General features: G+C 34.2%; 1 protein-coding gene across 7 annotated transcripts in view; it reads right to left on the minus strand.

The window, feature by feature from the left end:
* Nucleotides 1-25,513, minus strand: part of CCSER1 (coiled-coil serine rich protein 1) — a 1,293,520-nt gene that overhangs the window by 972,999 nt on the left and 295,008 nt on the right. For all 7 annotated transcript variants that reach the window (XM_034671499.1, XM_034671500.1, XM_034671502.1 and 4 more), the window contains exon 5: nt 22,103-22,223. In XM_034671499.1, coding sequence (XP_034527390.1) covers nt 22,103-22,223 — 121 coding nt within the window. The remainder of the gene's footprint in view (nt 1-22,102; nt 22,224-25,513) is intronic.

The following is a 25,513-nucleotide window of genomic DNA, read 5'->3' on the forward strand; positions in this document are numbered from 1 at the left end:
TCAGTTAATATGGTACCATGCAAAATGAGGACTGCTGGCATCGTTGAACACTTTTCAGCTAGTAAAAAATAACTTTGCAAAATTACTTTTATTTTTAGCATTTTAATATTGTTGCCTTAGAAATCATAATAAATGATTCATATTGGTCTTTCTTCCATTCTGTGTATTTGATAACTTTTACTTTCTTCAGGATTTCTGTAGTTTCAATTTATCTCAAGGAAAATATTGGTGGAATTAATCATGGCTGATTAAACCTAGTCATGTTTAAATAAATAACCAATACATTCAATCAAAGGTTAACCAGAGGATTTTACAAAAATCTGGAAAATTGGAAATTAGCCACACCTCAGTTTATGAGTACAAAGTATAAGAAATAGAATCTACTTGCATTTTATAAATAGCAAAATGTAGGAAGTCTATTGATAAATCTATTGCTTTCAATTCTATTTTAATCTGTGGGTCAGTGCTCCATATGTAAGTATTTGACTTAAATTCCAACTCGTCCATACAAGTATTATTGAGTGAAATAATTTCAAGAACGAATTTTCTATTTGCTACTTTTTAACAAATCTGTCAGAAGTCATTTTCTGAAGAGAACACAATGATTCTTTGATCCTTTTCAAACTGTCCCTCAATAGCTCTATAACTATCACCATAGAAACTGAGGCATTCTTATAAAACCTCTTTAATTGTTGTGTCTTCAGGTAGAATCTATCAGGCTTTCATTGAGTCACTCTGGACCTATGTTATCTAAATTAGGGTCCAGCAATATTGTTAAAGTCACATCATGAAATAGGTCCCACTTAATCTTTGAGAGGTTTCTGGTTTATTTTTTTTCTGTTTATTTTTAAACTCTGAGCAGTTAACCACATTAAGACATTTTTACAAAACATATTATTAGAATGAACTCCTTTCCTGAGGAAAAAAAAAAAACATGAATTGACCTTAATTAATTTTAGTGTCAGACTACCTTGCAGCAGCAAAAGAAAAAAAAAATTTTTGAATTGTCCCCCTCTCCCCATTCAATTCCACTGCAGGGACCTGATAACTATAGAAATATCTATTTATAAACTAGAACCCCAAAGTGAGTAACTGCGAGCCTTTTACTTAATGTCTTGCATCATCGACTTCTAAATATGTAAAATGATGATCTCTCCTTTTATTTAACACTGGCATTGAAAATAAATGATAATATGACATAAGCTACAAATCATTATTCATTTGTGTTATTATTATAATTACATGCTATTTCTGTTTACTTTTTAAAGTACCCATATGGTATCTCTCATTTATGGAACATAAGAACTAGGAAGATCGGTAGGAGAAGGAATGGAAGAATGAAGGGGGGGTAAACAGAAGGGGGAATGAACCATGAGAGACTCTGGGAAACAAACCGAGAGCTTCAGAGGGGAGGGGGGTGGGGGAATGGGATAGGCTGGTGATGGGTATTAAGAAGGGCACATATTGCATGGTGCATTGGGTGTTATACGCAAGTAATGAATCATGGAACTTTAAATCAAAAACTGGGGATGTACTGTATGGTGACTAACATAATATATTAATAAAAAATTTAAAAAAATAAAGTACCCATATTAAAATTAGTGGTCATTATTTAGCTCAAATATCATTAATTCGACAGTAGGATATTATTTATTTGGGGAAATGATTTCCATATTTTGCTGGCATGAAATACATTGCCCTCTCCTCTTTCAGGCCCTCAGTTGCCCAAAAGAATGAAGGAGTAAGTGTCAACGCAGCTAAGCTGCAGCTACCTAGTAGACTGATAAATGTCCATTTCTAAAGTAAGTAGGCATGGGGCACCCGGGTGGCTCAGTTGGTTAAGCATCAGCCTTTGGCTCAGGTCATGATCCCGGGGTCCTGGGATCCAGTCCCACATGAAGCTTCCTACTCAGTGGGGAGCGTGCTTCTCTCCCTCCATCTCTCCCTCCACCCCTCTGCACTGCTTGTTCTCTCTCTCTCTTTCAAATAAATAAAATCTTTAAAATAAATAAATAAATAAAGCAAGTAAGCAAAAGTAGCAAGTCATAATGAGCTACGGATTTAGAAGATCAGCATCAAGTTGGCATTAACAGTGGTCACGTTAGTCTAAGTCAAATTCATAACAATAATAAGCCTTTGAATTGTTCCTTATAATTTTTAAAGCACTGTTATTCAATTATAGAACTTTTGGTTAGATTATTGGATAGTAACCATTCCAACAAGGGGTGATAAGATGTCAAAAGTTTAAATGACTTTTCCAGTGTGGAATCCAATTATCTAAAATTGGAGTAGGGTGTGGTACACTACATGAGAATTCATACAAATAGTTACTTCAGATTACAATCGGACCAAGATTGTGAGAATAGAGGAGAACCAAGTCATTTCAATATTTAGAAGATTTTTAGGCAGGGTAATGTAGAAACCAGATTAATATCAGGAACTAGAAATTATGAGAGCAACTGAAAAAAATGCCAAATGAGAACAAAGAGAATCTACAGAAATCAGGTACTCACGTAGGGAAAACCAAGGCCAGAAATCAAGGTAAGGTATACAGGCAGTACCAATGCTGTGCTAAGAGCTGGAAAATAATATTATTTTGAATCAATGGCTATTTAACCCAGGAGACCCATTTCTTGTGTACGGCAGAAACTGTTCTAAAAGTACGGTGGACCGTGAGTTGAGGCCATGAGTTTTAAGGTATAGGGAGTTGATTAAATGACAGAATTTTATTTTAATTGCTACTTGAGAAAAACAGGTAAGATTCAGAGAGGTTATGTAGTTTGCTCAAGGTCACCAAACTTTCAAGACACAAAACAAGAATTTAGAAGTAAAGTCCAAATTCCCAACAATTTCCCACTTTGCCCAAGATTAGTGAAATCTCAATCGATATTACAAGGAGGTTGACCCCTAAGACTGAGCTCTTTACCACTGCCCTGTGTATTTCCTAAATAAGTCTTAAAAAGTAGAAATCTTAAAATAGCATACTAATTCTCTCTACCTTGCAGGTCAAAAATAAGAGGACTTTCACTTATAAGATTGAAATATAAGATACTGAAATCCATTTTTAACACTTGAGATCATATTCCATTTCTCCATGTGGAAATATTTTCTCTTCATCTTTCCCCAGTACACTGGTGTTAATGACCCTGTATAATATACTGAAACATGAATCAAGAAAGTATGTTCTTTGAAAGAAATAAAAGTTGAAAAATGGTTTTAGTTATCAGAGAAAACTTAATCATGGATTTGGAAAATTATCTATCCACATCATTAATTATTAATCCCAGAACTCCATAAAGTACAAGGCATTCTCATTATCTTACTATTTATTATCCAAGTCCTCATAATTATGATTCTGTATAGAGAAGTAAAATCTGCCATACAATAAAATATTCACAAATGAGCTGACTACTTTTAAAATCAATCTCTCTCAAAAACCTTTTTCCATTCGTATCCCCATTCTCAATACAATGTGCTTGAAAGACAATTTTTATAGTAACTTAAAAATTTAACAGGCTTTGGGAAGGTCAATAAAATCCTGATGTGTTCTTGTGAATATGATACTCTTATACAGAATTATATACAACTGAAGTGATGTCATAGCGCAAGAGGTATCATTCTATTTTGTTCAAAATACATTACCTTCCCTAAAGTTGTAATTATAACCTAAATGTTATAATCTTAAATCTTTTCCTCCTATTTCTTATAAAATTTTGGTCTCCATGTTTACTGGACTCACATTTAGAGAAATCTTTCTTATACATATTATATTTGGATAGTGCAGCTTTCTTTATGCATAGATCTTGGACTACATGGGGGGTTTAAGTGATCCTGTAGTCTAATCACTCGTCTTAAATTTCCTCACAAATGGTGGTTCACGGACAGACAACGTGTTGACACTTCTACATACAACACTAGATAAATTACTAGAATTTTAACCATGCTGATAGCTCAAACTCTGAATCTGGTGATACGCTAAGGCCTTCAAATGCAATGGTGAGTAAGAGAAAGGCTTCCTGCATTCACCAAATTAAAAAAGAGAATTCATAAATACTCAGCAAACAAGTATATAATGTAAGAGAATATTCATATATATATAATATATATATTTTAAAGTATGTATATATATACATATTATATATATATATATATATATATACACACATACTTTAAAAAGTATATACATACATATATATAAATCTCCTAGGAGAGTCTCATGGAATCTGTGTGTTTAACCATTGTTTTAGTGAACACTATCAGCTTGGCACCAATTTTTGAAAGATGGCATTTGGGATATGCTGTACCAACATATAAACTATATTTCTCAGAGTCCTCCACATTTGTGTCCGTGTGTGTGTGTATATGGTAGCATATATGAAATATAAAATTTACAATTTTAAACATTTTAAAATATGTGCTTGGGTGGCATTATGTACATTCACATGGTTGTACAACCATCACCATTATCCATCTCCAGAACTTATTCATCTTCCCAAACTAAGCCGCACACCCATTAAACAATAATTCCCCATTGTGTCTTCCCCAGCCCCTGGAAACAAGCTTTCCACTCTCTGTCTCAGTGAATTTGACTACTCAAAGTACCTCATGTAAGTAAAACCATATAGCATTTGTCCTTTGGTGACTGACTTATATCATTTAACATGTCTTCAAGGCCCACCCGTGGTTATAGCATGTGTTGGTGTTTGCTTCCTTTTTAAGGATGAATAATATTCCATTGCAAGTATATACCACATTTTGTTTATCTGTTCATCTGTCAGTGCACACCTGGGTTGCTTCAACCTATTGGCTGTTGTGACCAATACTGCTATGAACATGGTATACAAATATCTGCTGGAGTCCCTTTGTTCAATTATTTTGGGTGTATACACAGAAGTGGAATTGTCGGATCATATGGTTATTCCATGTTTGATTTTGTGAGGAAACACCATACTGTTTTCCACACCAGTGGCATCACAGCTTCAGATATCATTGCACAATAGTAAAAATGTTAATGGGTTCTGGTGTGAAGAGACAGTCTTGCAGCTGACCAACAAACCTTCCTTTAAAGTAAGGGTGTGAGCAGTGCAGAAAACAGTGCATATGTGATCCTCTTTTACTTATGACTTCCATGAGCATTTATTTTAAAGACAGTGAAACCATAACTTATTTGACAAATTTTTGATGTTTAAAACATAGCCATGGTTGCTAGGTTTCACATGAATAATTAGTGTACATTTGTTATTATTCTGTCAATTTAATGGCTCAGAAATAATATTCTCTCACATAATAAATTCCTGTTTTCGGATTAACTGACATATTTCCTTGGGTGGTTTTGATTTTGTTTTTGAAAAGTTGTGCTATTACTATAAGGTAACAGTGCTGCACTTTAAGAAGCAGGATTATTTATTTGTAACATAAAACACAATAACATTTACAATTTTATTTTTATAAATTTTGTATATTTATATAAATTTATATATTTTGAAATATTTTACAATTTATAAATTTATCTTTATCATTATTGATATATAATTATGGGCCTTTAATATGAAATTTTAATTGAGATTTTTGGTGATATTTTTATTGTGGGACAGGAGGAATGATCAATGCTTAACATCCATAAATTTAACAAACCCAGTAATATCTCTGAACCTTGAAATTGAAATGAGTTACTCTTGTGCCAAAAGAATATTAGATTTACAAAGTATACACAACAGCTATTTTGACGACAACATACTTCCTAGGAGCACAAAATGACCATGGACATAAAATATGCATAGGAAAAAATATGAAATAACTCCCCTGAAAAAATCTTTTATTCTAAATATCTGTGAGTCTGTAATTTTTTTTTGTTTTTGCTTTTAAGACCTTTTGAGTATCTCTCATTTATAATCTAAAGGAGTACTGATTAATAAATATATATATAAAAGTGTCTCTGCCCTCTTGAAGATATGAAGACACTTTTCCAATGAAGACATACAAATGGCTAACAGACACATGAAAAAATGTGCAAAATCATTAGCCATCAGGGAAATTCAAATCAAAAACCACACTGAGATACCACCTTTCGCCAGTTAGAATGGCAAAAATTGACAAGGCAGGAAACAACAAGTGTCAGAGAGGATGTAGAGAAAGGGGATCCCTCTTACATTGCTGGTGGGAATGCAAGATGGTACAGCCACTTTGGAAAACGGCGTGGAGGTCCCTTAAAAAGTTAAAAATTGAGCTACCCTATGATCCAGCAATTGCTCTACTGGGTATTTATCCCAAAGATACAGACGTAGTGAAGAGAAGGGCCATATGCACCCCAATGTTCATAGCAGCATTGTCCACAATAGCTAAATCATGGAAGGAGCTGACATGCCCTTCAACAGATGACTGGATTAAGAAGATGTGGTCCATATATACAATGGAATATTACTCAGCCATCAAAAAGAATGATTTCTCAACATTTGTTGCAACATGGGTGGGACTGGAGGAGATAATGCTAAGCGAAATAAGTCAAACAGAAAGACAATTATCATATGGTTTCACTCATTTATGGAACATAAGAAGTAGGAAGATCAGTAGGAGAAGAAGGAAGAATGAAGGGGGAGTAAAAAAGAAGGGGGAATGAACCATGAGAGACTATGGACTCTGGGAAACAAACTGAGGGCTTCAGAGGGAAGGGGGGTGGGGGAATGGGATAGGCTGGTGATGGGTATTAGAGGGCACGTATTGCATGGTGCACTGGGTGTTATACGCAAGTAATGAATCATGGAACTTTACATCAAAAACTGGGAGGTACTGTATGGTGACTAACATAATAAAAATTATTATAAAAAAAAAGTGTCTCTGCCCTCTTGAAACTTAAGTAATTTCTCCTGTCAATAGAGATCATACACTGTGTTAATAGTGGAATGGAGAATCAGTAAAATGAGAACCAAACTTTGTCGTTACTGGTACAGACAGACAAACTTCCATGAATTGGTTCTTCAACTCAACTAGATTTCTGAAGACAAATGGTGATAGAACAGCGTGTTCAATATCACCTGTCAATTCATTTAGCTTGCTTTTTCACTTCCATTTTGCTCTCAGCTCAGTTTGTATGGTACACCAAAAGCAGTTACGATTGCTTTCCAGGGCCTCTGCGTCATCAAGGGACAACCTTAGGACTAACATGTTAGCCTTGTTAAGAAGATAAAAACTATAAAAGATGTTCTAATATTCTGTTATAATATTCCCAATCTAATCCCAGGGATGGGTGAAATAAAATCATTTCCAATCTCTTTCTGGGCTTTATGTACCCTCTAATAATTTACTTTCCCCTCCCGGTCAACTACTGGTATAGGAGAAAATATGATCAGTAATTAGGATAATACTACAGTATATTTAACAAGTCATTCCATGTTGTTGTTATTTTTTCTTTCTGAGATAAGGAGAAAAACATATCTTTATGGCATATTAACCTTATAACTGTGAAACAGAATCAAGTATTTAGTTTTAGATTTCAATGGTAGCCATTCATACTGGAAAAAAAAAAAAAAGATCAAAGTGCCCAGTAATTAATGATGTGAAAGATATGGAAACTCCATTAAACTTAAATCATAAAATTGCTGTCTTTAATATCAGCCAGCTGCTTCCCATTATATTTTTTGACATTATCAATGTTCTGACAGTAAACTCTCATTCATCTTAAAAATGCTTTCTAATTTCTTATTTCAATTAAATGATAAAGCATGTGTGCTCAGTTCAATTTAATGCAGTAATTTTCAGTTTTTTTTGTTTTAACTGATGAGTGTATTTCTCTTGAAATATGTGAGTTTCAAATGGAAAAATGGGAAGAAAAAAGAGATTACTTCTCTAGCTTTACCATATTACCCAATTCCAAGTGGATAATCAAGCATGGAATTACTTTCATAGTTATTTATAATTACATAGAAATAATACACTTAGGATTAAAGTATATAAACCTATCATTCTGAGAATTTCATTAGTCTAATATTGACTTTTGGCATTTATACACTTAACTCAGTCCTTGACATTATTCAGTCAATCAGCTTATGATGGGATAAAACAGGAAAATTAAAACATATACTGATGTTTTAGTAAATTATCATCTGGAAAGTGACAGGTTTTAGGTTAGAAGACACTAGAATTTATAGCTTGATGTAAACATAAAGGACTGGTTTCTAAATGACAAAAATGTTTAAAAATAGAAATTATAAATTCACTAATATATAGTTTTTATTGCTTATTTTATCAAATTTTTGAAATTACATAGCACACATGTTGTGATGAGCACTGGGTGTTATATACAACTAATGAATTGTTGAACACTACATATGAAAAACTAATATGTTGGCTAACTGAGCAGAAAGAAAGAAAAAAAGAGAAGAAAGAGAAAAAAAGAAACAAAGAAACAAAGAAAGAAAAAAGGAAGGAAGGAAGAGAGAGATTGGGATAGGCTGGTGATAGGTATTAAGGAGGGCACATATTGCATGGTGCACTGGGTGTTATACGCAAATAATGAATCATGGAACATTGCATCAAAAACTGGGGATGTAGTGTATGGTGACTAATATAACAAAATAAAAATTATTTTTTAAAAAAAGGAGTAAAACAAAAATAAAAAAGAAAGGGAGAAAGAAAGATTACATAGCACAAAGAAATGTTAAAATGGTAACTTAGAATGTCAGAGTAAGAGATAGGAGATTATGGGACCTTAGAAAATATTTATTTTAAATGCTTCATTGTAAAAAGGAGATAGGAACACAGAAATTACATTATTTACTTAAGGTAAGACATTCAAGTTATGAAAGACCTGGGGTTATAATCCCACTCTGTATATTTTAGTTTATATTTTTTCTACTATATGGTATGGCTGTTTCTTTCAACTTTAAGATGTCAAATTCTTGTCACTTTAGAACTTGGCTAACATCCCACATAAAAAGGGATTACAACTAAATTCAATTTAATAAAGTGTAATGAACTCTAGTAAAATGTACAACATAGCATTTTTCAGGGCATGTACTTAAAAATTTGCCACCATCCTAATTGTGCAGAAATCCCAAAAGTGCCACAAGAATTTTCAACCATCTCAGCACAGATTAAAAACAAAATCAAATGAAATGCAAAATCTTCTTCCAGTAAAAGTAGGGGAAAACAAAACAAACAGCCCTACAGTGAAATTATAACTGCTACAGACTAACGAAACACACAGAAAACATAAATAAAAAGAACTAATGTAAAAACACAGCACCCTTTAAAGAATATTTTATACCTTACTTTTGTTCAAAAAATAAAAATCACAATCATGTAAATGACCAAGTCATGTTACGTCTTAATTGTTTTAAATAAAAGAACTATAAAATACTTTGACTTCAATAATTAATAATAATAGCAAAATACAGTTGATCTTGTTTAGAATGGATTCTCTAGACTGGAAGAAATTTTAAAGATCACTGGGTCCCCTTACACCTATAATGCCTAAATCCACCTACACCATTCATACCAGATAGTCACATAAAAATTTCAGTGATAAGAAGTCTTATAAAACCCATCCTTCTATCATAATCTATCTTTATACATATCTTCCTTGTAGGTCCTTCGTTATGCCTCTTAGATCCAGGCAGAGCCATTAACGTGACCTTATATCTGATCTAAATTACAGAGCAAATATTAAGCTGACTTCTGTAAAAAAGTAAAAATCATTCAATAACTAAATTTTTAAGAGTATCTAAATATGTAAATTCTTTTAATAATATTTTGATGTGCTATATTATGATATCTCTAAAGCACGTGAGATTTTAAATGGACACACTGGTTGGGGAAAATGCCTTGTTTTGTTTTCATTCTCCACCATATTCTATTTCTCTAAATCCATGTTACTCCTAATTCTTTGACAAAATATGTAATTTAAACCTTATTGATAGGAACTTAATAAAAGCTATTTTCCAAAGAAATGCAAAAAAAAAAAAAAAAAGGAAGAAGAAGCAGCAGCAGCAGCTAACAAAAAAAAAAGTGTTTAACCAGTAGCTAGTAAAATTAATGACACTACGTAGGACAGAAGCATTACAAAAGTTTTCTTTTCTTCTTGGTTCATTTGTGGAGAAATGTATGCACAGATGTAAAGGTACTGACTGGGGCGCCTGGGTGTCACAGCAGTGAGGCATCTGCCTTCGGCTCAGGGTGTGATCCCGGCGTTATGGGATCGAGCCCCACATCAGGCTCCTCCGCTATGAGCCTGCCTCTTCCTCTCCCACTGCCCTGCTTGTGTTCCCTCTCTCGCTGGCTGTCTCTATCTCTGTCGAATAAATAAATTAAAAAAAAAAAAAAAAAGAAAAAGAAAAGAAAGGTACAAACTGACTGTGATAATCAGCAGTGAAAAATTTTGTTACTTAAGTTCTTCTGTTTATTCTGTTGATTTGCAAGTGCTAATCATCTTTTGCATTATTGGTTTATAATCACATTCATATTTTTTAGGTTGTAAGAGTCTATACAAAGAACTGAATATGAAAAGAAAAAAAGAATGACTGCCTGGTTGTCAGGTTCAACGTTTAGTAATTAAAGCAACAGAAAAGAAAGTATAATGTATTTCTTTTTTAAGGGGCCATCTTGGATAAGTTACTTAATCTTTGGGTTCCTTGGTTGATAGCACATAAGGGGAGAATTAAATGAGTTAATATTTGTAAAGCTACAAACAGTACATGACCCTTAATATGAACTATACAAGTGCTACTGAATTAACAAATACATTATTTTAAACAATATATTTATAAATTCAACAAATAATAATCCAGTGCCTACCATGTATAAAAATTTGTGCTAAGAACAGGATATTAAAAAACAAAAACAAAACCAGAAAAGATTGATAGAAAATATCTATTTTCAAAAAATACCCATCTTCAATGTCTGGTGAGAGACAGAATAAAATACAGGCAATTATATTTTTGACAAATAAGTACCACTAAACAGGTGTTCAAACATTATAGGAGTGCATGGGAGTTCATTATTCTACAAATACCTTGATGTTTCCATCAATCATAGGGATCCTTTAATTTGAAGAGATTTGAGAATATTCATGAATGTTTATTATAGATACCTCTAAAAAACAAAGAAGAGTAGGCTTCTTCCCATTTTACAATATGTTTTCTTAGAAGTTTACTCCTAAAACTTCTCAGTGAAGTTTGCATCGCCAATGTTTGTTTTACAGACAACTATGGTTTAGAAATACAAGCCTTGCCCTGTCCCAGACACGGGAGTCAAGTCTCCAGACTCATAGTTCAGAGATCTCTCTTTTCAATCTGTATGATAAAATTACTGTTTGAATTCCATGTGACATCCTCAAAAATTACTATTATTCAAATATTTACTATATTAATATTAACAGTGGCTAAGCATTAATCAAACCTAACTTTATTTTCAATTTGATAGTGTTAAACAACTCTAATGGTTGGCTTTACATTCTATATCAGACAATGAATTTTACCTCAAACATAAATAAAAATTAATCAAATTCTTCAGTATTTTTGAATACCTATGAATTCTTAATATCCTACATATTACAGAAGATTTTGAAAAGGCAATATTCATTGTAAAAGAGACTCATATATAACCACAAAAAACTATATCACCTCCTCTAAAAGAAAGCATATAATCACGTTATGAGTAGGTAAACTTCAGGAAATCTTTAAAATCATAAATTCCATACAACATCACGTATTTTTATAGGCCCTCTACACTATTCACATCCCCAACTTTTTCATACACAAGATATTAAATCAGTGCTTGTTACTGTTTTTCTTCTTTGTGCCCAGAATTATTACACCAGAATACTGAATACTTAAAACAACCTTACAAAGCAGGTGCTATTGTCCTTATGTTTTCCATGAGAATACTTGACTTCAATAAAATTAGTAACTTGCACTAGGTTATCTGGCTACTAAGTAAAAATATGTTAGATTTCAAAACTTTTCATTTTTCTACTAGTCTATCTTCCTTCAAAGGGGAAAAATGGTAAATTAATACTGAATTGTTTATAGTGTTATTAAGTAATTCATGCTATCATCTACACTACAGAATAAATTCAAACGAAGTATTTAATTTATCTGAAAACCGAATTTTTCCATGGGATGATGTTAGCAGATGCAGTTGGAAGTTGCATAAGAGCTACTTGCACAACGACGGTGATGCACCTGCAGTCTTTCCCAGCAATCTGATAAATTGTATTTACATTGCACGAGGAAGAGTACGATGGTACCGTACTGCACTGGTGAACTGAAACACTTCAGTCATCTTATCAGGCTGTCCCAATTTATATGAATAATAGCAATTGTGTGTTCAGTGTAGAAAGGATTGTTAAACCAGAAGCAAATGTTATAATATGATTTCTTGACTTGACAAATTGTCTGCACAAGCGACCAGATATTATGACTCACTAAGGAGCAGTAAACAGCAGAAAAATGAAATAACAACACTCAGTCAAGGGGAGTGGTTTCTCTGGGGATTTTTATTTATTTATTTGGTATTAAAATCCATGGGTTCTTGACTAACGCATGGAGTCTGAAAACAATCAACTTTCCTGAGTCTTTTTTTTTTTATTATTTATTTAAGAAACCAGTGACTGATGCGAGCACAGCTTCCAATTAGGTGAACAGATACTATGAAACACAGAAGGATCCTCTCACAGGTAGTATCAATCAATATAGCTTAATCCATCAAACACCTAACCTGCCCCTCTTTCCTTCCCACCTTGGGCTTCTTCCCACATACTCAGGGTCTCACAGGCCAGAGAGAAAATGCCCCAGCCACCCCTCTAAGCTCTGTCCACCTCTGCCAGTGATCAGCTGCTCCTCCACGGCCTCGCAGGCCATTGGCATTACATCCTCAAAGGGAGGACTCAGGGTTATTTGAGCAAGGAATTCCAAGCATGGTGGGTGACGGAGATACAGGCCCCTATTGAGTGGGAACCCTGCGCTCTTTGGAACGCATGCCTTATAGAAAGAGGCAGAGCCTGAGAAGGGACATAACTCAATTCTCTCAACTGCAGAACCCAAGGCAAGCATCCTGATTGCCTGGACTGAAAAGCAGTAGTACTAAGGGACAAATACAGGTTTTGTGAGGCCTGGAGTTTACAAAATCTGGAAAGGTCTATTTGGAAAATAATACATAAGAAGAAGAAGGGAAAAAAAAAATTCCAGGATCCTTTCTGGGGCCTTATGAAGGATCCCAGTGCATATGAAGGCCCTAACACGTAGGCTTCCTCAGCCGCACAGCCAATGTACTCCTGCCACAGAGTGAGAGGTGGAGAAGGGTACCCGGTAGGCCGGAAGAGTTTTAAGGAGATTTTCTTGGTTCCAGGGCCTAGTGATGGGTACACAAGTGGTCTCTTCAGAGGTCTCCTTCTGGGCCACTCTCCTGCTATTCCCTTACCAAGGAATGAAGGATGTCTTCTACCTATACTTCCTAGGTTTCTGGACACTCCAGAGAAGTCACAAACGCCTGAGCTCCCTGACCACGGGAGTTTAAGAAGGTGCTGCTTTCCCAGCAGGCCTGCCCATGTTTGCCCTCCGGTTGAGCCGGTCAGATGTCAGATTCCAGTCCACAGTTGGCTTCAGTTTTCTCAGGCATAAATCAGCCAACTGTCCTTGGTGTCTCCAACTGCAGAGAACACATGTCAAACTCCCTGACCAATTCTTCTGAAGATCCTTCATTAGGCTATGATTAGAAGGTTATTCCTCCCAACTCCGAATCCCCCAAAAGCTATGGGGCAGACTCACATTCAGGCAACAACTCTCTCCCTCAGAAATCTCTTCACTTATCTCTTCTAAGAGCTGTTTCTACCCTGGAACTGGCCAAAAGCACAAAACTGGTGCCAATTCTTTTGAAAACTGCATGGGAAGAAGGCTGTTTTATATTTATAGTAGGATCCTGATATTTATCATGCTTCAGTTTCAGTTTTTCCAAATAAAAATTGTTTATTAAAAGTCACAACTTATTAAAAGACATCCCACAAACTGAAAGAAAGTTTTGCAATGCATACAGCAATTCAACTTTGGAAATCATACTATACAAAGAACTTCTCTAAATAAATACAAGAGAAATACAAATCCCCCAATAGAGAAATGGACAAAAGACAGGCAATTGATGGAACAGGAAACACAAATGCCCAATAGACACTTGCAAAGATGCACAACATCACAGGAAATAAGTCAATGTAAATCACAACCACATGAAATGCCAGTTCAGACTCACAAGGTTTCTAAGGCTTTATACTTTTACCTACGTGTGGGCAAGGGTGTATATCATGGTGGCCCCCTAGAGGATGATTTAGCATAGTCTGTTGAAGTGAAAGATGTATATGCCTTACAACTCTGCCATCCTACTTCCAGAGAAACTTCCTACCAACTCCAAGAGCCCATGAATGTTCGTAGCAGAACTGTTTATAAAGCAAACATTGTAAGTCGTGTGTATGTATACAGACCTATAAGGTATATAGATATATCCATATCCTTTAACAAAATATTGGATACATTTGATATATTTATATAATGGAATATTATACACCAACAAAAATCACTAAACTAGCCCTATAAGTCAAACATTATCAGCACACTGCTGAGTAGAGGTTTTGCCTTCTGGATCCCTAAGGCCTATGGTGGGGAGGAGGGAGCTGGACACTGAATGGTCCCAGGATGAGAACTAGGACCTCTGTAGGTCCAGGGAGGTAGATTTGAGCTAAAAATGAAGAGCTTTCTAACAGGACAGGCTGGCCATGGACAGAAAAAGCTGCCCTCTAAGGGAATGAGCTACCTGTCATTAGAGGTGTGGAAGCAGGGACTGGGCAACATCTTCATGGGCAGTGAACCAAGCATTGGATATGAGTAGTATAAGGTGGGGCTGGATGAAGATGGTCATTATGATCCCCCTATATTTACCCAGAGGTCCTGTAGTTTTGTGATTCAGTGAATTTGCAAAGTGTAGTCAAAAGAAAACAGAGCTGGGAGTGCCTCGGTGGTGCAGTTAAGCATCTGACTCTTGATTTTGGCTCAGGTCGTGATCTCAGGGTGGTGAGATCAAGACCTGTGTGGGGCTCTGCACTTATGTGGAGTCTGCTTAAGACTCTCTCTCTCCCTCTCCTTCTGCTCTTCCCCCACCTCAAATAAATACATCTTTAAAAATAGAGAGTGAGAACAAAGATAAATGAATATTCAAACTGTGCCACATCCATCTCATGCCAACACTGCTCAGTAATAAAAGGGCATGGCCATGGCACCTGCAATGATGGGAATGAATCTCAAAAACATGCTGAGTAACAGAGGATTGACACAAAATCCACAATCTATGTGATTCTATTTATACCATGCCTCAGTTTCTGATTTTGTTTTTTTTTGAATGGAAGAGATTTAAGGAACCAAGATGGTAAATGAAAGCTAGAGACCAAATATAGAAGGAAAATTATTACTAAGGAACCATACTACTTACATAAGGACCTAAGTGGCACTTAGTCATATTTATGTGCCTTTTCAGTGAGAATCAGTGAAAAGGATTCAGAAAAGAATTTTGTGCAAAGCACATTTTTAGCACGTTTCCCATTTATAGAGCGCCACTGATAACACTCAATAGAAATTAAAAGAATATCAAAACTCCTCCTCGGCTAAACAACTAGTAAAACAATATGTCACAATATTACATTACTTTATCATAATTACAATTAGCGTACAGATATTTCTTCTTTATCCTTACTGAGAGTGCTTAATAATATACTGTAAGTTTTAGTTTAATAATTTTATTAAATTTGCCTAGGTTGCAGGATATATAAGTGACCCAGTTCTCTTTTCAAATTTCACCATCCCAATGCCAGCACCTTAGTCCAAGCTGTTAGCCATCACTACTGGCCTCACTAACAGACTCTCAACCTGTCCTTGATTAGTGGTGTGCTAGTAAATAGTTAGCCAGCTCTCTGCGGAAGGGAAAAGCCCTAATTTATGGGGTTTGTCAATTACTAGTGTGTAAATACACCTGCTTCGGCTGATTTCAACTTTCCAATGTGAGATCACTGAGTCTGGAGCTGGGAAGAAAGAGTCACAAATTTGCCTCCCAAGCTGGCTCTATCACACCACTGTCCCCACATGTCACCTGAGCTCTACTAAAAAAACACGTTTTTAGCTTGCTTTTATTCCCACCAGTCTTCTTTCAATTTTTCCCTGCTCCCAGACATCAGAGAGTGTTTGAACAAGCTTTTTCCTCTTCTGGTGAAGTCCCCGTTTGCTTTTTCACTTACTAAACTAATATCCTTCAGATCTCAGCTTGTGTCACTTCCTCAGGGAAGTATTCCCTGACCTTCTTGGCTAAGTTAAAGCTGCTTACTATAAGCCCTCATTATAGGATATACGTCTACATTACAGCCATTGTCATACCCACAATCTCACATTTCTTGTTGTAATTAATCAATTAACATGTGTCTCCCTGACCACACTCAAGTTTTCTTGAAAGACAGCACCTGTTTTCAACTTAAAAACTCCAGTCCTGAGCATAGTGTGAAGATCAAAGCAAATACTCAAGAATTACCTGTCTTTGAGGGATTAAATTAATGAATAAATGTCTACCTGAAAGCATAAATAAATATATCCCCCTAAAATTTGTAAAAGAAAGTTGGGGATTATCCAATAATCAGATTCTTTGATGTGTCTCTAGCATAACTACAGAGTTTGTGTAATAACTTTATAGATGACTTTAAAGAGTACTTAAATTTTCCCAAACTTAACATATATACATTATTCATTCAGATAAAGCTAAATAAGAAGAGCTGGCAGAACTTTAAATTTGTGTCAAGTACTCTCTAAGAATAAAATAGGTTCGTTTTAGCCATTCTTAAAAAATAAGACATTCTGTTCTAAATGATAGCATCCATGCCCTTTCACAAGTAGCTCAAAGAACCTTCTTCACATCAATGACATGAAGCATTTTTACAAGGAGGCCTTAAAACTTTGAGTGAATGACAACATGCTTACATACTGCCTCATTTTCACAAATTTTAACAATAAATCAAATATCTTAGGAAGTTTAGATTTCTCTATATAAAATAAAACAAAAATATGGAAATGAACAAAAAATAACAGAATTATTTCTCTCTTGCTTTTACCTCTTTATTTCTAAATTTACAATGGCCATAAAAACCCTTCGCTTCAGATATTGAGCCACACAGTATGTACAAAGTACATGAATTCCAACAAAGACATTTCTAATGAAAGCACAAAATAAAATGCATAATCTTTCATGGAAGCAGCACTCTTTTATTCTCTTCAGAGTTTGAATTTTATATACAGCTCATGAAGCGCTCATTTGTATATAACTGTGATTTGAGAAATATATAGGTTGGAGTAACATTCTGAGTGGCTAGATATGTGGATACACCTTTAGTATTACCATTTTATTTATAAAGCTTCACACTCGAAGCTTTGACCTCAACATTCTGTGTTTATGATTAAATTATTTGAAAATTTTATAGACTCTTTTTGGATCATATAGATTTTTCTATTTTTCTAGCAAAGTTGTTCTTCCCATGGTATGTAGCTACCTATTAGATTAAGCTAAAAAACAAAATCTACATCTTTACCTTCCAAATTAAGATGAACTTTGGATATATCAATAAAAGGAAAGCTCTGATTCTTTCCCACCATGGAGCTCAGAATGTAGCTTTCCTTCCTAAAAGATTAGGTATTTTCTCCCTATCACTTGCTATGCTGACAGATTTATACTTTATCCCTAACAGAAATTCCTAATTCTTATTTTTCCCTTGTTGAATGTGTCTAAGAACTGATAAATACATAAGAATTTTTTAAAATATAAATATTCCAGTCATAAAATGTTTCTTACATTCTAAAGTAACATGTCAATACACTAAGACCAATATTTTGGCTTAATTTTCATATGCTTCTACTGTTAAATCAATAAGCCTGGCCTAACTTTAGACAATCATATACCTAACCAAAATCTCTATCTTACACTGATAAATAGCATCTGCTCTTTTATACTGAGTTTTATCTTTTCAGGTATGTTTTACCTCTTCACCTGGATTACAACAACCTCAAAAACACGTTGTCATATATATTATGTCTCCTGTACAATCTTATGTATTTTGAAGCCCATTTACTGAGAAAATTATTGCAGTTCTTAGCAAGAGATTTGCTGAGTTCTGAATTACATGACTCTACTGAGTCCTATGTTTCAAAGACGCAATAGTTTATGAAATTATCATGTGAAGCCTATATAATTAGAGGAGAAAATTTACTTAAAGAAATAATTCCATCTTGAATTTAAAGAAAATACTAGGTATCTAAAGACAATGTCTCAACTTACAACATTCTAATATCTCAGTATTATACTGGCAGATTATTATATTGCCTAACGGGAAATCCAAAAACACAAAACTAATACCATACAGGGCTTTGGTAACTTCATTAATAAAAATGTGATATGGTTATTTCCCAAATATGTTTGCTGTAAAAAAGTATAAACTTTTTTTTATATTATTTCCTTTCTATTGTGTTTCAGACATTTCACTATAAGGTAGATAAAGTAACTTCCATGTTCAAAAGAAACAAAGTGTGGTCAAGGTCAAGAAAGTTTCAAAAACAAACCTGCCCAAGGGCTGAATTCCTAACCACCAAGTCATACTACCTCTCAATAGCACAGCTAGATCAGATAATATGAAATAAAATTAAGTGAAAAACATTTGAAACAAGAATAAAGACATGCATAATTATACTATAACGTGGTATTTCAATGTGTATTGTTTGAATATAATAAAGAATTCTGACTTTTAAAACTAATGGTGATAATATTACCACCTATGTTGACCATCTGCTGTTTTGACTTCTTAGCATCTACCCCTGCCTTCTTTTATCAACATCAGCCATGTGTCAAGCACGGAATCACCCCTCCCCTCTCACCTTCACACTCCGCTCCAGAGTCTGCCCTGTAACCTGGTTCTAGTCAATCATATCTTCAAATATTCCCGGACACACAGCAATTGCTTCACCAAAGTCATGTCAAATAAGCTAAGCTAGTCAAAGGCAGTGACATTCAGATCTCAGTTTTTGTTTCATTTTGATTTTGATTAAATCCACTGGATTTAGGGGGGCCTGGGTGGCTCAGTCGTTAAGCATCTGCTTTCGGCTCAGGTCATGATCCCAGGGTCCTGGGATCAAGCCCCGCTTTGGGCTCCTTGCTTAGCAGGAAGCCTACTTCCCCCTCTCCCACTCCCCCTCCTTGTGTTCCCTCTCTCGCTGTGTCTCTGTCTGTCAAACAAATAAAATCTTAAAAAAAAAAAAAATCCACTGGATTTATTGAAAAAGTAAAAATCTGTCCCAGGAGCTACAGAAGGTAAAAACATCACCTTTAGAGGACCCTCCTTGAAAATGAAAACTACAGAGAGGAAAGCAGAGCAAAGAGAGGCAGATAGAAAGAATGAGCCTCCATGACACCATTTGAGTACTAGACCCAACCATACTTGAGGAAATTTCTATCTCTATACCTTTTAATTACATGAACCAATAAAAACCACTACCTTGATTTTTCTGAAACCAATTTACATTTTGACTTCCTTCATCAGCAAATGAAAGTTTTGAATTAATCACTATGTCTCTGCATTTATATTGCATTCTTGCCATATATTCATATCAATTAATTCTCAAAATAGCAGTGTGACATATGAAAGGCATACATAATCTCCATTTGATACAAAGGCCACTATTTGAATAGCTTCATTAAGATCATGGTTAATGTTAGAAAAAATTTTAAAATATTAGGTGTATTTGTCTTCCTGGTCAGCTGAAATGGTAAGAATATAATAGAGACATTAATCAAGTTATCAATAAGTAATTGAATGTGAAATGTGAAAAAAAACATATTGAGATTTTAAGAAAAGAAAAAACAATGGTAGCTTTACATAAATACAGAACTCAGAATCCATGTTTAAGGGGGCTACAGTAGTCATTAATTTGGTTTTAGGCATGCCTAGCGTAAGATTCTGGTAGGATATACAGTTAGACAAGTCAGGTCAGCAACTTTAAATATTAGACTTGCATTCAGAAAAGCCTTCAGAAGAAGAATATATGTCTGCAAGTCATTGGTAATGTTGATAATTGAACCTACGGAAGGCACAACATAAGTAATACTTCTGTGGATTTTTAGATTTCAGGTCCTTTACCAATATCACTTCACTTAATACAATGACTGTAAAAGGATGGTGATATCACCCCAGTTAACAGATGAAGAAAGGAAAGCACAGAGAGCTTAAGTAAAAGGTCCCCAATTTCCATATATACACATATATATGTATGTTCCATATATGTTCCATATATACACATATATATGTATATACACATATATACACACACACACACTTTTGAACTAATCACTATGCCTCTGCATTTATAGTGTGTTCTTGCCATATATTCATATCAATTAATTCTCAAAATAGCAGTGTGATTTATGAAAGGCTATGTAATCTCTATCTCATATATATAGTATCAGGATTTTAACCAAGGTCTCTCTCAGAAAAACAAAAACAATAAAAAAACCTCTATGAATGAATGAAGGAATGAATGAATGATATTGTTAAGGTAGAATGTTTAATAAGAAGTAGATTCAGAGAATTCAGAGAATACAGAGGAGTATCAGACTATATGTAGGGTAACAGAAAAAAAAAGTTCAGCCAGTTAATAGTCTGCTTTAATATACCTCTTAGAATAAGGAAGAATGAATATTTATGAAGTAGCTAAGGACTGAAGAAAGGTATTTTGTGAAAACAACAATGTTCCCAGTTTTAAGCAGAATCACTAAAAGATAATTAAAAGAATTTAAGATCCTATTTATAAATATATAGGTAACTTATGTAAACTCATACATGTATTGCAGAAAATGAATTTGAGTTTTCTAATATAATTCAATTGGCATATGTGAGACGTAATTTTCCTCCTATTAGACAAAAAAATTGGAACCTAAAAATTAGACTATATTAAGAGCAGCTAAATTGTTTTCACTTTTTAAATTGTATTAAAACTGAATTACAACGATTACTTTCTGAATTGGTTAGTATTTCTTTTCTCTACAATGAGAATACTAATACTGACTATCTTCATGCCATCAAATATATACGTTGCTCCATTTGAATTCAACATTATTGAATGTAACATTAAGCGATTTTCTAATTGATTTCACGAAGATCATCAGGCATTATCACATTCCAGGAAACTGTCCTCAGGAGCTTATCCAGTGGAAATACATCGGAAACAAGTATGATACAGTGTAAACCAATGCGGAAAAATAGTTGGTGTTTCAAAGTAACTACCACCTGGCTCAGATGGTGGTCGGACAGCAATCACTGGCAATACCATACACCACTTAGTCTCTAATCTGAGACCTTAAAGTGGAAATGGCACTAGTTTCACTGGAGAATATCAATAAACTTTCCTTTTGCATTTATATAATGCATACCTAGAAATATCCTAATTTATCTGATATTTCAGGTTCATGTAGCTTACATTTGTTAGCATGAATTTCTTTATAAGAAAAAAAATCTATCATTTATTCAGTATAAGATCAAATCTAAATTTAAGTGAAACTTGATCTTTTTAAATAGCAAAAATAAAGAAACATTAAATACTGTAAAGTTTTAGAGTAATGTATTTAAAATAGTTACAAATAACTTTCATTCCTTATAAAATGCAAGCCAACTTTAAGCTAAGAAGTTTATATTAAAAACTGATCACATTTTAGATGATTAAAGCCTATGACGATAAAATAAGCCATCCAAAAACACTGTACCCGCCATCACAGTGTTAAAGAAATAAAGTGCTTCATGTCACTAATATAAGGGAACAGAATGAATCTTGAATGCTATATAGTTCAAACACATGAAGGCAGAAGATGCAGAAGTTATTCATTGAGACAGTAAAGGATCGACTGATTTTCAAAATACCGTATAAAATTGTTTCTGTCCCTTCAATATACTAGTATTCACATTCATTATAAATCATAATTTCTGAGCAATCTAATTCTGATCAGTTATCTAATTAGTTTTACAATGTTCTGAAAAATAAAGCAAATAACTTACTGTTTGGAAGGTTCAGGACACTTTAGTTCTTCTCTTTTCTTCATTTCTAGCGTTGGTTCCACAGGAGTGAGAACCACAGCAGCACATGAGACCACGGAGTGGTATGAATCCTCCCGGCAAACTGTTTTATTAAAAAAAATTAATTGTAACATGTCAAAATTATTTATTGACTAGTCTCACTTTCCCTTTTTCTCTCTTTTTTTTCATTTTCAGTCAAACGAATGAGATAATTCAACTAAAACATTAATTATCATTAAATTATACTTAATTACCATTTTCCACTCTGTCTTTCCACTCAGTAGCTGAATGACCTTGGGCAATTTTTCTTTTTTTAAGCCATACAGTGGAAAAGGTGTTGCCAATACTTTATAGTCCTTCATTTAAAAAAAGCTTTTCATTGAAGAATAAGAAGTGCATAAATCATATATAGTTAAATGAATCTTTGCAAAATGAACATATCTACTTAATCAGCATTATGATCAGTAAGCATTACCAGCACCCTCAATTCCCTGTGGTACCCCTTCCCAATCACTGTTGCAACCTCCAACCTTAACCATTATTATTACTTAAATAACCATAGATTGGGTTGGCCTATTTCTGACCTTTGTATGAAGAAAATCATACTCTTACGTGTGTGCATTATTTATGTGTAGCTTATTTCATTAAATATACATTTGTAAGACTCACTCATGTGCAGCAGTACTCTGTTCATTCCCAGAGCTGTGTAGCAGTTCATTGTATGAATACACCACAATATATTTACACATTTCAGTGGTGATGGACATTTAGACTGCTCTGGTCTGAGGCTATTTTGAAATGTTTATAAACACACATGTACATTTTTTTCTTTTGGTGTACAAATAAATCTCTATGGAAAAAATCTAGGAATTGCTCTTAGGATATGTTCATATGTTTCACCTTCAACTTTAGTACATACTGCTAAAGAGTTTTCTGAACTGATTGCATTAATTTGCATTCCCCAAAAGAATTTCAGTTGTTCCACACCTGTATCAAAATTTAGTTTGGCCAGTTTTTGAAATTTTAATATTATATGAATTTTTTATTGCTGCATGACAAATTAACATAAACTTAGCAGCATAAACAACACCCAAATTATTATCTCATAGTTCTGTAGGTAAGAAGTCTAGTGAGCTCAGTTTAGTTCTCTGATTAGGGTCCCACAAGGTCAATGTCAGGTTCTCAGCCAGGCCATGCTCTTTTCTAGAGTCTCTGAGGGAAGAATCTACTCTTAAGCTCACTGAGGTTGTTAGCAAAATTTAGTTTCTTGGAGTAGTAGGAATCGGGTCTCCTTTTCCTTGCTGGCTGCTGGCCAGTGACCACTTTCAGCTGCTAGAAGCTCCTCACAGGTCAGTGGCCAGTGGCCCGTCTATCTCAGCAATGAAGAACATCCTTCACATTGAAACCCTCCCATGCTTCAAATTTCTCTCATACTCTGATTTCTTATGCTGCTAACAACTAGGGACGAAATTCTCTGCTTTTAAAGGGTTCGTGAGATTAGATTAAGCCCATACAGATGATCTCCTTTTTGTTTAGCTCAAAATCAACTGATTAGTAATAGTAACTATATCTGCAAAGTCCCTTTTGCCACAGAACATAATATAATTACAGTAGTGACGTCCTATCTTTCCAGGGGAAGAAAGTATACAAGGGTTAGATTCATGTGTCTGCCTACCACAGCTATCAAATTGTGGCTTTAATTTATATTTTACTGATAACTAATAAAGTAACTGTAAATTCTTGTTTTACATGATTTGATAAGCACAAATTTTAGTTACATGGTTAAGTTCAATAATACAAGGAACTCCCAAAAATATGATTTACATTTCAGTTCACATGGTACATCTACTACATGTAATTGTATAAATTACAAACTTCTCTAGTAGCTCTTCAATCCACAGATCACTACACAGATAAGAAGTGTGGATCATGATTAGTGACACAGACACATTCCCTCTTTCAAAGTCTATCAGTGACTGGTCACCATGCATCTGCTACTCAAATTAAGCACAGACCTCAAAGTATGTAGTCACATTGCTTCCTTGTCTCATAGTGATAAACTCATGTAAAATTTTACAAAAATAGATACTCTAAGGAAGGAATTTGAAATGAAATGTAATGTGGAAATGAAAATGTAGCAAAGAAATGAAAACTGCTAGTGATGTAAGTGATATATGAATTGATTATAAATGAAAGGTCAATAATTGCTGATCTAAGTACTCATTTCAAGAACTAAGAAGTAAACAACAAGTTAACAACCTCCCCAATACAGAAAGAGGCAAATACTAAAGATGGTGGTCACATTAATGAAAGAGAAGGCAAAAATACAATTAAGGTCATGCAAATCATGTGGGACTGAAGTGTGGGACTATGATCTCAAAGTGAAAGATACATAAGAAAAGATCTTAAGGTTCTTCATGTCTACCCTGAAGATATTTGCTGAACTACTAATCTGCTCAGGGCTGGAGTCTGAGATATAAAACAGATGACCACTAAAAGCAGAGCTGTATTTAAAGCAATCACGTGGCACTCAAGAGACAAACATTAGTGTCTAGTATGTGTCAAAGGTGAGGGGCTGGTTTCTTCTTTGTTTCTCCAATGCCATCAAATAGATTCTTGTTTCTTCTTTCTTTTTAAGTTTAGATTTCTCTACTAATTCTTGGCATGAACTTTGAGTCTACATCAAACAATTCCATCATAGTTGGGAGAAAAAAGCTCTATTACATTTTAAATTTCCACTGTTGCCTTAAATGATGCTTGTGAAGAAAAAGACTAAGAATAATATTATCGTTTCATTCCTCTGGGATACCACTCACATATACAACAAATATTTAGTGAGCTAACTGGTATGGTCCAAGAAGTATGCTTAATGGTAGGATTCTACTGTGGGCAAGAAAGAAATAGCCCCCTCCAAAGTTTTCAGTAAAGCTTCAATTTCTTCTTTTAGAAATATTTCTCAAGTGTTACAGCAGTAAGCTTAAGTGAAAACATTTATCTAAATCTCTATGAGGGAAAATAGAGTTAAGTGATCTTTAAAAAGGAAAAGAGAGAAGTGAGTAGAAAAAGGGCTGTAGGTGAACACGAAAATTTTTTCAAAAATAGGGAACATTTTTTTACTCAAGGTAATATTAGTATCAATGCATAGTTTTTATTATCGAGAGGCTGGAAAAAGTGACTTTTCTCTCAAAGATATTGAAGCTAAAAAACAACTAAGTCAATAAAAAATAAGCCTCATTAATTATATAATGAAAGTGATAATACAATGATCTAAAGACATGTGGTTAGGAGCTTCATGTAAATGACAGAGCTCTTATATTTAGCTGAAATTAAATTACACTCAAGTTTTAATATCTTTATATTTCATTTATCACAAAATACAAGAATTAGTGTAAT

The sequence above is a fragment of the Ailuropoda melanoleuca genome, chromosome 11 (genome assembly GCF_002007445.2).
Source record: "Ailuropoda melanoleuca isolate Jingjing chromosome 11, ASM200744v2, whole genome shotgun sequence".
In the NCBI taxonomy this organism is placed as follows: Eukaryota; Metazoa; Chordata; class Mammalia; order Carnivora; family Ursidae; genus Ailuropoda; species Ailuropoda melanoleuca.